Source organism: Fistularia commersonii, chromosome 31 (genome assembly GCF_037954325.1).
Source record: "Fistularia commersonii isolate RoL2024-O1a breed Wild chromosome 31, RoL_Fcom_v1.0, whole genome shotgun sequence".
NCBI lineage: Eukaryota > Metazoa > Chordata > Actinopteri > Syngnathiformes > Fistulariidae > Fistularia > Fistularia commersonii.
This window is the reverse complement of record NC_141314.1, coordinates 9,055,608-9,069,135: the sequence shown is the minus strand read 5'-3', so window position 1 is coordinate 9,069,135 and position 13,528 is coordinate 9,055,608. Positions and strand designations below refer to the sequence as shown.

Genomic DNA, 13,528 nt, shown 5'->3' with positions numbered 1-13,528 from the left:
CTTAAATTTCACTCAAACCGATGGGAGATAGCGACGTTTAACCGTTACAAAATGTACAGCGGGGACCCGTGAGTGCAAGACGATTACGATCGCAAGATTCTCGGCACGCCGCCGCACGTCACGTGCATAGTAGCAATTAATTAGATAAGCATTACCGCCTCCCATCGTCCCTGAGGAGATGCAGGTTTGGTCAAAGGTCTCCTGACCATCCCGGCCGGCTGCCTGCAGAAGTGGATGCCGTGAGGGATTTGGTAAACTGAGGTCCCCTGATGGCAGGAGAGAGGGAGCGAGGTCCGCTCTCTCAAAGTAAATGCGAAGCCCCGCTGCGTGCACGGCGGCTGTCAAAGACGCTTTTGTCCTCCTGTTTCTCATGAACTTTCACGCTTGTTTGTTTGGCAGGTACAGACCGTCAGGTTATGACACGGCGACTTCAATCCTGCAGTGATAAAACTTGTTCCTTAGCAGCGTGTATATTTATGTAAACACTTTTTCAGGACATTCTGTTTTACGCTGTTTTACATGTATCTGGTTTCATATTTCACGATATAAAAATGTAACTTTTGGAAATACTTTCTGTGATGCAACTTTGCAAGGAAAAAAAAAAAAAAAGGAAAAAAATTAGCGTTTATTCAAGAATAATTTCGCACATTCATTTTTCTCTTTTAATGGGTCTCGTCTTTGTCCCTCAGTATTTTGTTCGGACTCAGTCGAGCCGAGGGCCGGGTTGATCTTCGATATGCTTCTGCGCTGCTGAGGTGAGAAAACGCTCACCGTCCAAACTGAAAACTTGACCGTGCAATAAATCCGCCACAGGACGCAGATAGGCTGAAGGAAGTAATTATGTAAGTATCTGAAGGTTGAGTAAAGTGCAGTTTGTAGCAGGGTGTTTTTGCTTCGCCCTGGGCGGCGGAGAAAACGCCAGACATCAGCAGTATCATATCAGGGGAGTGATAAAAAAGGGGCATGTATAAAAGAATATTATGATTAAGAGGGCTGAATGATTCTATTAATTCTCTCTTTTAAGCACACCTGGGAGGAAGGGAGTCACATAGACAAGGTTGGTGTCATTATTCTTCATCTAAAATAAGCAAAATAATCACTGCACCTGTAATTGAAGATACATTTTATCACAAGGTCATTGGGAGTCCTCCCGAGCAAAAGTTTGTCTTTTATTCCTCTCACGGCTCAAGTCTTTCTTTATCACGGTGCCCCGACTGTCTTTTCATCGAAATGAAAAGGGAAATATGGTCGTGAGGGACTGAGCTGACAATTATTCACTCACCGGTTTACTGATCCGTCTCCTTTTCCCGCTCCTCTCTCTTTATGTTTCCTCCCACCTTTTCTACCGCCATTCCTCATTCCCATTCCTCTCACCTGGCTTTTCCCCGTTACGTCCTATCCATCTTGCTCGGATCCCTCGAAGCATGTCACACGGCCGGGTGAAGTCGTTTTTGGCAAGTCTGTCCTGGAGGAAACCTCTGGAACCGGAGGGGGAGAAGTCCACCTTTAACCGATGCCTGACGACCGTGGACTTGGTGGCCCTGGGTGTGGGCAGCACCCTGGGCGCCGGGGTTTACGTCCTCTCCGGAGAAGTGGCCCGGGACACCGCCGGACCCAGCATCATTATCTCCTTCTTCATCGCCGCCCTGGCATCCATATTTGCGGGGCTGTGCTACGCAGAATTCGGGTCCCGGGTGCCCAAAACGGGCTCGGCGTACCTTTACAGCTACGTGACGGTCGGGGAGCTGCTGGCGTTCGTCACCGGCTGGAATCTGTTGCTCTCCTATGTCATAGGCAAGTGTGATGCGCTTCATTTGCAGAGGCAATAACACCGCTCGCTGCATGTACATTCACTTCGATGTCAATTTGAAAATCATTTGCAATCTAATCGTGTTTGCTTTCCAAAAAAAAAAATGCACATCTATGCTGTGTTCAAGTGTATCAGCCTTCAAAGTTTTCAGTCTTTGCACGACAGATAATGTTTTTTTTCTCTTGTGTAACGTGTTCTACCATAAATGATCAACCATCATAATGAGACGCGGCAACACCCTTTGACTTTTTACCTGCTGTAGAGGCAAATATTTTCATAGTTTATTTGCAAAACACATTACAGCTGAGAGATAAAACCGGGAGAACTCCTTATAAACCAAGTCATAAAGTATAAGAAGTCCAAAAGGGGATATCAGCGTAATTATTTCCCGCTTACGGCCTCGATTAGTTTGGTTGAATAGCTGGTGACTCAGGCCGATGGGTTGTTTTTATCACTCTACGCAGGAACATCCAGCGTCGCCCTGGCTTGGAGCGGCACATTTGATGACCTAATCGGTGACGTTATTGCCGATTTCTTTAAGAAACATGCAGCTATGGACCTGCCGGGCCTGGCTCCCTACCCGGACATCTTCGCTGCCGCTCTCATCCTGCTGTTATCAGGTAATGGTGTTGAACCGCGATGGCGGTTGACAATTGCCGCATCGTTTTTTTTTTGTTTTTTTTTTATTATTTGCACGGCGCCAAATGCAGAGTGGATCTGGACCGCTGCGTTCCCACCCTGAGCGAGCGCTCGGCGGCAGATCCCAACCCAAAGCGGGGCGGCCTTCTGCCTCGACCGGTTGGGGTAGAAAGAGAGACAAAGCAAGAGTGCGATTGGAGACAGAGGGCGCTCTCGCTAATAATATCGATAGCGCCGGCAGTTTCACGGTCATAGCTGAAACAATAGCTTTAAGATTCATAGAAGAAATTAGCCTGACTGCGCAAAACTTTTTTCATTCATTCTCACCATTAATCGAAGTCTACAGCGTTCACCGAATGTCTGATCTTAACATGCGAGCAAGTATGATTTGTAAGAGTTAGATCCCCCCAGAATGGAAATCCGCCCAACGTGCCGACTGAACAGTCGACGTGAATTCCCTCTGCAGGTCTGCTCGCCTTCGGAGTGAAAGAGTCGACCACCATCAACAAGATCTTCACCGCCATTAACGTACTAGTGCTGCTGTTTGTGGCCATTTCTGGATTCATCAACGGAAACATCTCCAACTGGCAGATCAGCAAAGAGGACGTCCTGAATGCAACAACCAACTACCAGTAATGCCGCCGATTCAAGATCCAAAGCGTTTCTTGTCACATGTGCAGTGTAGAAACGTGTTTCGCTGTACAGTGAAATTGCTACTTTGCTGTCCGTGGTGCTGATAGGTGATAGGAAGAGTGTAAACGTTATTATAAATATGATTATAGATATGAATATGAACAGTGCAATAAGACATTTGAGTGCACAATTCACAAAGTGAGTGCAATTGAAGTGGGCAGTAAAATTTACATGCGCAAGAAGAATGAATGCCGTTTCAGCTGTTTCAGAGTCTGACGGCAGTCGGGTAGAACGTGTTTTTTAATCGTGTCGTTCTACATTTCACTCTTCGGAGTAGGATTGTGAACAGTCCATGTTGGGGGTGGGCGCGGTCCTTGCCGATGGAACGGATCACTGTCGCCCCGACTGTTTCTGTCGCGGTAAATAAAAAAAAAATCCCTTTTTTTTCTCTCCGTACAGCAACGCATCCGTCAATGCCAGTCTCACAAGCGCTTTCGGAGACGGGGGTTTTTTCCCTTACGGCATCAGCGGGACCCTGGCCGGAGCTGCCACCTGCTTTTACGCCTTCGTCGGTTTCGACTGCATCGCGACAACAGGTCGGAGGAGGACTTTGAATGTCGATATAACCAGGAGGAGATGTCAACGAACGCTTTCTGTCCTGCTCAGGCGAGGAGGTGAAGAACCCGCAAAAGTCCATCCCCCTGGGGATCGTGGCCTCTTTGCTCATCTGTTTCCTGGCCTACTTCGCTGTATCCGCCGCTCTCACTCTGATGATGCCCTACTACTTGCTCAACAAGAAAAGCCCGCTGCCGGTGGCTTTCGCGTATGTCGGCTGGGGTCCCGCCAGATATGTCGTCGCCGTGGGATCCCTGTGCGCCCTGTCCACGAGGTACGGATCCACAACCGTCTGAGAAGTTCAGGTGGACATCCGTTTGAATAGGTCACGTGATTTTCGGCCGGCGGTCATTTTAAGTTTGCTCTTTATCCATCAATTTCTCACCCACAAAGGAAGTCACGTATCTGGAAGATACGCAGAGGTTAGCTCTTTGCAGGAAAACGTGGGAAGTCTTCACGATGTACTGGCTTCAGCAAACTAACACAGTTGTGTTCCTGATTCTAGATTTGCAATCATGGATTTCTAAGCGCTTACCCACGTGTGTTAAGACACGCAATCCTGCTCTAAACACAGATATCGGTGCATGCGTGTGACGTGTTCACAGGAATGGTATGACTACCGAAATGAAAATTCCAAAAATTCAATACGGGTTCACCCTGGACCGTCCAACACAGGGTCACATGCAGAGCTCGTATTGGCTTCAACATTAATCTGATTTCATCGGCCCGACTCAGAGACTCAGAAGTTTATCTCCGCTTTGTGGCCGATGACGTCGGAGAGCATGAAGACAAGCCATCCGCCTGATCAGAAGCAGAATCTTATTCAGAAAGTTCAAAAGAACAAGAAATTTGTTTCCGGGGCGGCATTGTTTACTGCACAGGGAAGGGAATAAGCTATTTTAAGTTAATAAGCTAAACTAGAATAGGCTAAAATAGGCTAACATAAATTGAATTAAAATTAAATTAAATTAAATTAAATTAAATTAAATTAAATTAAATTAAATTAAATTAAATTAAATTAAATTTTTTTAAATTAAGTTTAAATTAAATTAAATTTAATTTAATTTAATTTAATTTAATTAAAACTATTTACAGTTCAAAGTGACAGCCTGCAGTTAGAAAGTCATTTTGTTGTGAAGTCAAGGACGCCAATGAGTATTTGTCACAAAAGTAACACCTTTGTCTGCATGGAGAAACAGTGAATGTACTGTAACACAATGTTGTCAGCAAGGTTTCACTCATCAGGAACGAAGGTCGATACATAAAACAGATTAAATTCCCCACTGGGGAAACAATGTCTAAAAAGTCAGGTGTTTTATGACGATACATAAATCGAGGTTTAGGGTAGCTCGGAATACGAATGGATTTTTCATCGAAGGCTGCGATTGCCGGAGAGTTGATCAGGAGAGCGATTATCATTTTTCCCTCCAGCTTTGCTTTGGTGAGACGCTCAGACTTCAGACAAGAGCCGCTACGCCTTTGCTTTGAAAGTCCCGATTAGTCAGATGCTGGTCGGATCGGAGCCGAGCTCAGTTTCTGCATCGGCTCATAACTTTTGGTGGGTGATTGTTCCCGTCTTCCTGCCCGCAGTCTGCTGGGCTCCATGTTCCCCATGCCCAGGGTGATGTTCGCCATGGCGCGAGACGGCCTGCTTTTCCGACCCCTGACCAAAGTCACCTCCAAGGGAAGTCCCGCCATTGCTACGATATCATCTGGAATAGTGGCAGGTACGGTTTCCCCGGCGGGAGCTTGAACATCTTGACGCACTGCAGACACTGATACGTCGTCCGCCATCTTTAGCCATTATGGCCTTGCTGTTCGATCTGGACGCCCTGGTGGAGATGATGTCCATCGGAACCCTGTTTGCTTACACACTGGTGGCGATATGCATCCTGATTCTCAGGTTCGTCTCTCGATCTCACGCTTCACCTTCAGGAGTTAACCCTTTTATTATGTTAAGGGTCAATTTGACCCATTGGGTCAATGGGTGAAATAGGTCAAATTGACCCTCAACATAATAAGAGGGTTGAAAGGTGAAGGATTCTGATTTTCCGTCTCCCCGTATCGAAGGTACCAGCCGAACCCGGACGACGAAGAAGAGGAAGAACTGAATGTCTCTAAATTAACCATCACGTCCGGATTTCTGAAACCTCCGTCAACTCCCAACTCAACCACATCGAGAAGGGTCATCATCTTGATCGTGGTGACGGGTAAACCCGCAACGCTCGCTCCTTTTTCGTTTGCGTCCCGCGGCGCCCGGAGACGGTTTCTCACCGGTCCGTCTGCTCAGTTGCATGTGTGGTGGGGCTGTGCGTCACTCTGAGCCAAGGCAGCGACGCATTAATCCGAACGGAAGCGTGGATTCTGGTCCTGGTCTGCATCCTCTCCGTCTTGCTGCTCCTCAACGTCTTCCTCATCTGGAGGCAACCGCAGAACAGCTCCAAGGCCTCCTTCATGGTGGGAACGCTTTCTTCGAAAAGCGCGCGCTTTCGATTTCCGGTGATTTCGATCGGAAAATGAAAATCCTCTCCCTTGGATCCGCAGGTTCCCTTGATTCCCGCACTTCCCATATTTAGTTCGTTTATAAACATCTACCTCATGGTCCAGTTGGGAGGAGACACGTGGATCCGCTACACCATCTGGATGGTCGTAGGTGGGTCTTTGTTTCCGTTCCGAAGACTCGGAGGCATTTTATCCAGTCCGGCCGAGCCGAGTTGAACCCCCCGCATTTTCTCCGCAGGGTTGGTCATCTACTTTGGCTACGGGAGCCGTCACAGCATGCAGAGGCAGCGTCTCAAAACCAACCAGAGCAAGACGGAAACCATCAGCGACAAAATAGACAAGGACATCTTTAAAGAGGAGAGGTTCTGAGACCCGGCGGGTCGGAGCGAGACAAACAAAGATGTTACAGCGGGTAACTACTTCAAGTGTGTGTGTAAAGTCTTCAATGCACTGCAGCCGATATGTTCCTGTACCTCAATGTCCAAATTGCCGGTGCGCCCGGTGTGGGGGCGCGGAATAGGCAGAGTTGGACGATTGTAGTCCGTGCCGATGATTTATCGCACGTTGACTCCGTTTCCAGGTAATTTTTAACTCTCACATGTAAAATAACAACCTTCTTTTTTTTATAATCAATATTAATCTTTTTTTTTTTTTTTTTTTTTACGTAGAGCCTTGTCTTGTAACTTTTTTAAAAAAAATCTGTCTGTTTGAAATAAAACTTTTTCTTAAAAAAGTACCAGAACAGCACAAAGAAATAGTCACACTGGTCGTATTCAATGTAATAATAATAATAATAGCCCATAATACATGCATTATTCTTATTATTATTCTTTATTGTCGTTGCTGTTATCATAATAATAATGACAATTTTTTAATCATTTTTAATGCAGAGGAGCCTGTGTGAAAATGTCTTGTTTTTTGCATTTGGTACATTTAATTCTTTGTTTTTTTTTTCTTTTGTTCGGTTTGGTTGTAAATATGAGAAGTGTACATGTTTGCCAATTAAAGTCCTGTAAATGCACTCCTTTAATTAAAAGATATCTTGCCGTTCATTCCCCGGCAGGACGTACAGAAAAATATAAAATCGGGCCTCGGCGCCGGCGGATTAATGGGAAGGGCGTCTCTTTCCCAGAAGTCAGCGAGAACAATAGACCTTTCACAGCAGCTTACCTGTGTCACGATGTGAACGGTGGCTTAGCGAGTGACTTGAAAGCAGAGATTTCGATTGCTCCCGCACGGATACCACATGATACGATCAAACACGCAACAGCTTCATTCATGCATTGATTCGAAAAGGCAATGCGAAAGGAGAGATTTGGCGCTTATGAATATAAAGCCAAGTCCTAATGAGGTTATTTATTATTTTCTGGGGTTTGCAAATGACGGGTTGAGGGGAATAGTTTCAAAAACTCCTTCCAAAACCAATGCTGATATTTAGCATTGAGAAATGTGTATGTTTAGCGACACCAGTTCACTGTTTTTGAAGGCTTGTGATGTGTAAACGTTTTCACGGCACCAAATGCTTTTTAAGAGTCTCGACCGAGGTCCTGTGTGGTGCGATTCATGCCGCTCGCTCACTTCCACTCCAGCAGCTAAGCAAACAGGCTCTGCGATTTCAGATGGAGGGGCCTCTGTTTTTGTGCCCTCATTGGTCCAGACAGGCTTGAAAGCGTCCATTGAGCCGCTCAGGAGGAATTTGAGTTCCCAAAACGCCACTCTCAGGAGGAGGAATCCGTGTGATTCTGGTAAACAGCTGACCGCTCGCTCGGGCCGGTTCGCCCTCCTCCGCCTCCTCTTTCTTCTCCCTCGCCGTCCCTCTTTTTTTTCGGTGCGCATTTTTGCAGGGTGAACTGAATGAACCGGCAATCCGCGGAGCGCTCCGTTAGTCCACCGATCGCTCGTGGCCATGGTGAACCTGTTTGGGTCAAAGGGGAGGCTGTTGCTTAGCGCTCTCCTTATTTGTGCCGTAATCTCCGAGTTAGGTAAGTTTTTTTTTTTTTTACTCCTTCGATACATTCCTGCGGGGGGAGCTTCGTAAAACCACGCGGGATTCTTCTTTTTATGTATCTCCGACTGTATTCCCTCAAAAACACGGTTCCATCTGCGGTGCTTTTTTTTTTTTCTTTTTTACATTTCCAGCTCACTGCCAGACAAACGCCGAGGAGCAAAGGGCGAGCCCGGGGAGGAGGGTGAAGCCCAAATCTGGGAAGACGACGATTAAAAAGCCGGTAAAAGCTAAAGTGAAAGCCGCGGCTGCCGCCCAGACGCAGACCTTCCTCACGCAGGTATCCTGTCGAGCCGCCTCCGCCCCGACAGACGAATCGCTCTTTTTGTAATTCCGCCTGACTTTGTGTCACAAAAGGTGCTGGATAAAGGTAAGTTCACGAAGGCGGGAGAGACGATAAGCGTTCGGGCCGGAGGCACCCTGGAGCTGAGGTGCCGGGGTCGCCCCGTGCAGTGGGGCGTCCCCTCGTACCTGGAGGAGGACGACGACGGGAGGCTCAAGTAAGCGCCGCCGTCGCGACTCCTACGTTTTTTGTTTTTTTTCGATCTCGTCAAAGACTGAGCGTCGTCCGTTGGACCTCCGCAGGATCGTCCAAAATGAGCGATTCGGGGTTTTGAAGTTGGTCAACAGCACCGGTGCCGACACGGGGGAGTACACCTGCTACCCCACGCGCTGCGAAGACGCGGACTGCAGAAGGGAGTATGACAAAGCTGTTAAAGTCTTTGTCTTCTTTCCTGGTACAATAAAAGACGTTTATAGATGCTAACCGATACCGTTACCTCCGGCCGAACGGGAAGCCTCGTTATCTTATCGCTTATGCCGTATCTTTTGTACAAACAGACCCGGCGGAGCTATTTGTCCCGTCGTCGGAGTATTACGAGGTGATTCAGTTGAGAACAAACTGGCCCACCCTGCTCCCTTGCCAAGTGACGTCCCCGGAAGCCACGGTAACCCTCCACCGCGAGTACCCGCCCGCGGAGGTGGCGGTGGACGGGAGGGAGATCTCCTTCGACGTCAGAAAAGGCTTCACCATCCACCGGCCCCGGCCGTACCACGCCGGAGCCTTGTTCTGCGTCGCCAGCCTGGGAAACCTGCGGCAGAGCTCCACCAAGTACATGCTCATCTATGTCAACTGTGAGTTCGATTCCGACGAGGGGACCTTTCTGTGTGGAGTTTGCATGTTTGCATGGGTTTTCTCCGACATTGCAAAAACATGCAGCAGATTAATTGGGAAAAATTGGGGAAATTTGCCCTGAATGAATGAATGAGTGTGTGAATGCCTGTCTGGGGTTTCACCCGAAAATGTTTTTGTCACAGCAGCGTAGCAGTTATAATGTCAGAGAAAAAAAAAAAGGAAATAAATATGAGTATAAATATAAATAGAAAGGCAGAAGACGGGATGTAGCAAGACGACAGACAACAACATCAGGGATGATGATGGGCGACATCAAGGAACAGTGAGGGTGAAAAATACACAATTAGAACTAAACAACAATATAAATAGAGTGACAAAAATAAATTGAAATTAATAAAATAGGTCACAAAAATAGACAGGATGTGTGCCGGCTGGGGCAGACAAGGAGAGACAGCAGTTAAAAAATAAATAAATTAGAAATGAATGTATGTATGTATATGGTTTTGAGATAACTATTTGGCAGAGTGGTGACTTCTGAATAACGACTACTGGTACTTTGGATTTTCGGTTATTGAAATGCAATTTTTATAAGTCGCTTTGGATAAAAGCGTCTGCTAAATGACTGTAGTGTAATGTAATGTAATGTAATGTAATGACATGACGTGAGTGGGTGAGGTAGTGAACGGAGAAGAGAAGTGAGATTTTGGAATTGTGGAAGCAGCACAGGCACACTCAGGCCGGTCAGAGTTGTGTGTTGTTGTCCGGTCTGATGGCCGTGGCCACAAAGGAACGTCTGAAGCGTTCACTTCTGCACCGGGGTGGAAAATGATAAGACCTTATGATCCCGGCAGAGAGCTGCGATCCTCTAATACAAACCTACTAGCAGTACCTTTTGCTCGCTCTAAGCGATCTCAGGCAAAACTGTTCTCACTTCTACTACCTCAGTGGTGGAACAAACTTCCAGAAGCAACAAGACTAGCATCATCTATCTCAACCTTCAAGAAACAGGTAAAAACTTTGCTCTTTCAGGACTTTTTACTACGCTGATGCCCCAGATCAGGTTAGGCACCAAGTTAGGCTGTGCAGTGTGTGTGTGTGTACATTTGTGTATGTCTTTGTCAAAAAAAAAAACAACTCACTTTCCCAAGCTTACTGTTCTGTATATTTCCTGTGCATCGTGTATTTGCAAGTGTATTTGCAGACCCTATGTCCTTTATTGTAAGTCGCTTCGGATAAAAGCGTCTGCCAAATGCAATGTAATGTAATGTGATTTAATATAAAGCGGCAGAAGATGGATGGATGGAGATTATGAGGGTGAATTCTCGTCATGGCAAGTGAATTTCTTCACCTCATCCAAGAGGGTTCTTCAGTTCTAATGACCTGTGGGGGGGAAAACCTCTCGGACGAGTGCTGAAACGTGAAAAAATACACTTGCCATGACAAGAATTCACCTTTATCTGGATGACAAGCATCACGATGGCGGCGCAGAGGTTGGCACCCCGGTTCAGTCTTGACTGGGGCCTCTGAGGGGAGATCTTCCAGGGCTTGCATCTGCATCCTCATCATTAGATGCATCTTTATCCCTTGCAAAGGCAATTAAATATTTCAGTTCAATAGCCACCAGATGTGTTGTTTTTAAAAAAAGCAGAAGTAATGTATAAGCTCCACTGAACGCCACAGGAGGTCTTTCCTCCCTGAGGCAATCAGACTTTTTAATTCCTCTCCATTCAGCCGCCGGCAACCATAAAAACCTATCTTTAACCTAAAAAAAACAAAAACTGTGCAATATTTCATTTAACTGTGCAATATTCAGAACTGTGCAATATTTCATTTCATAACAGTACACTACAATTTTTCCTTTATCATACTATTGTGCACTCCTTACCTCACTTGTTACAAAGACACTTACAGTTTTATCACTTGTTTACTAAGACACTTTATAGTTTCACTGAGACACTTTATAGTTTATAGTTTATTTTATTTCGAATTCTGCCTTTTCTTTTTACTATTTATTACTGTTATATTTTCTGTAACTCTGGCACAACAATTTCCTTCGGGATTAATAAAGTTGTTCTTATCTTATCTTATCTTATCTTATCTTATCTTATCTTATCTTATCTTATGTCGTCCCCTCTTGCAAAAACCCTCTCCGATTGGCCGAACCGCCGCAGACCCCGTGGCCCCTCCCGCCCCGGTGATCCGGGCCTCCGCGCGCTCGCTCGCCGCCGGTGAGAACCTGCAGGTGACGTGCACCGTGGTGGGAGAACGGGACATCGCCGTGGAGATCTCCTGGGAGTATCCGGGCCAGCAGGTGGGAATCCTTCGAATAAAACACTTCCCGCGAATGAGCTCCGGGTGAGTCGCGGCCTGACTTGCTCGCTCCACACAGATCGGAAGGCCCATGTACACGCAAGACAGCTTCGGGCCGGACGCCGACGACCCGTCCCGACAGCACACCCGGTCCGTCCTCCTGGTGGACGAGGTGAGGGACGTGGACCGGGGGACGTACACCTGCTCCGCCCAGAACCTGCAAGGAACCAAGTCGGTGTCCACCGACGTGGAAGTGATCCCCAAACCCAAACCCAAGAAACCCTGAGCTGCTCTTCCCCGAGCTCCCCGCCCGCCGGATGGAGGCGGTGAGGGAGGATGATTAACTCGACATTTTGTATATTAAACACCTTTTGAAAACCCGCCTGGTTCTAGCAGTTATTAAATTCCTACAATCGTCCTCAATTTTCTAAAATATAATTCTGATGGTAATAATGACATCATGGGCACTGATGTTTTTTGTTTTTTTTTTCAGTTTCAGGATCTGAAACATTTACGTGCTTCGTAACTGATCCAGCAGTAGCATAACATAACATGTATCAGATCGTCGAGGTCATTTTTGTCAGAAAGCTGAGCCGTATGTTGAATGAGGAGTTGATTTAAGCACAAAAATAATTGCCAAAAAAATTATAATTCAATAAGGTCACTCCTCGTTTGACGACGACGACCCGTTTCGACGACCTCGTCATCAAACCAATTCGCCGTTAAGCGAACGATTCCCTTTATGGTCGAATGGTCACCTTTCTTTTTTGCGACGCCTTCGGGGGATAAAAACTATCGAAAGAACCGTAGAAAAATCGGAGATATCTAAATGACGGTACACGACGACAACGGTGACTGAATGAGCCTTGACAGAGAGAAGATGCTGCTCTTCTCGGCGCATTTCCATCGTCGTCGCAACTTGAAGATGTTTTCCTTCAATCAATATTGGTCAATGTCGTAACGCTCGTCGTAATTTTGAGTTATCGTTAACCGAGTATGACGTTGTAAGTGAGGAGTGACCGTATAGCAATCATAAATGAAGATTTAATTCAAATTTAGCGCTTTGATTTTCCACAGGAGTTGATTTACGTCAGAGTTTATTTGTGTATTAAAGGGGGGATGTGTCAAATGTGTGTATTTTGGCTGAGATTGAAAAGCGCAAATCAAATAAACTCCGACATACTGAGGAAGACTTCATACATTCCTTTCCAGAAGTGTGCAGAAAAATGTATTATGAACGTAAAAACCAAGATGATTCTTGTGAGCTGACGCAACACCTTAAGATTAAAATAAGAGTGTACTCTTCCAGGTGGCTTTGAGTGTATTTAAAGATCCACACCATCATCCCTCCTCTGTACAGATTCAGATTTATTCAGATTTTTTAATGTCATTTGAGATATACACACATTGCACATGCTGGACGAGATTTGTTTGCAACCGAAATGAAAAGAAGTCTAGTACAACTATTTCATCAATGTGAAAAATAAACAGAAAAATCTCCACACGAGATAAATAATATTTGTTTCTACACTTGATGTGTTTGTATCTTCAGAAACAATCAGAATATAATATAAGAGATAAGATGATGTTTTATTATCCCCATTGGAGACATTCGAGTGCCACCGCAGCAAAAGAGGATAGAGACGCCCAGACATAAACACATAAAAAGATAACGTCCAAACCATCGCAGTCTGACTTTATCTCCAACTCTACCACACTTCTACTTTGAATTAAGTCACCGAAATGAGTATATTCGACCAAACTTTGCAGGTTTACTTCACGCTGAGTTTTTATTTGATTTGAGCCGGTTCTGCAGATTTACAATTGCAGTTGCGTGTTCCGGCCACTAGATGGCGCTATTTCCCCGCCACACGGGCGG

General features: G+C 46.0%; 2 protein-coding genes across 2 annotated transcripts; both read left to right on the top strand.

Annotated features, from left to right (window-relative positions):
- The first annotated feature begins 1,036 nt into the window (after positions 1–1,036).
- Positions 1,037–7,322, top strand: LOC147215827 (cationic amino acid transporter 2). The gene is made up of 12 exons (XM_086178703.1): positions 1,037–1,057; positions 1,424–1,794; positions 2,275–2,430; positions 2,916–3,081; positions 3,542–3,678; positions 3,749–3,971; positions 5,288–5,424; positions 5,498–5,600; positions 5,768–5,907; positions 5,988–6,154; positions 6,242–6,350; positions 6,438–7,322. The coding sequence occupies exons 2-12, from the start codon at positions 1,425–1,427 to the stop codon at positions 6,566–6,568; spliced, it is 1,839 nt and encodes a 612-aa protein (XP_086034829.1). The 5' UTR covers positions 1,037–1,057; position 1,424; the 3' UTR covers positions 6,569–7,322.
- A 589-nt stretch (positions 7,323–7,911) lies between these two features.
- On the top strand, positions 7,912–12,791 carry LOC147215826 (platelet-derived growth factor receptor-like protein). The gene is made up of 7 exons (XM_086178910.1): positions 7,912–8,181; positions 8,339–8,484; positions 8,562–8,704; positions 8,790–8,941; positions 9,045–9,338; positions 11,511–11,650; positions 11,729–12,791. Exons 1-7 carry the CDS (start codon positions 8,106–8,108, stop codon positions 11,933–11,935), a joined length of 1,158 nt encoding a protein of 385 aa, XP_086035036.1. The 5' UTR covers positions 7,912–8,105; the 3' UTR covers positions 11,936–12,791.
- Positions 12,792–13,528: the final 737 nt, after the last annotated feature.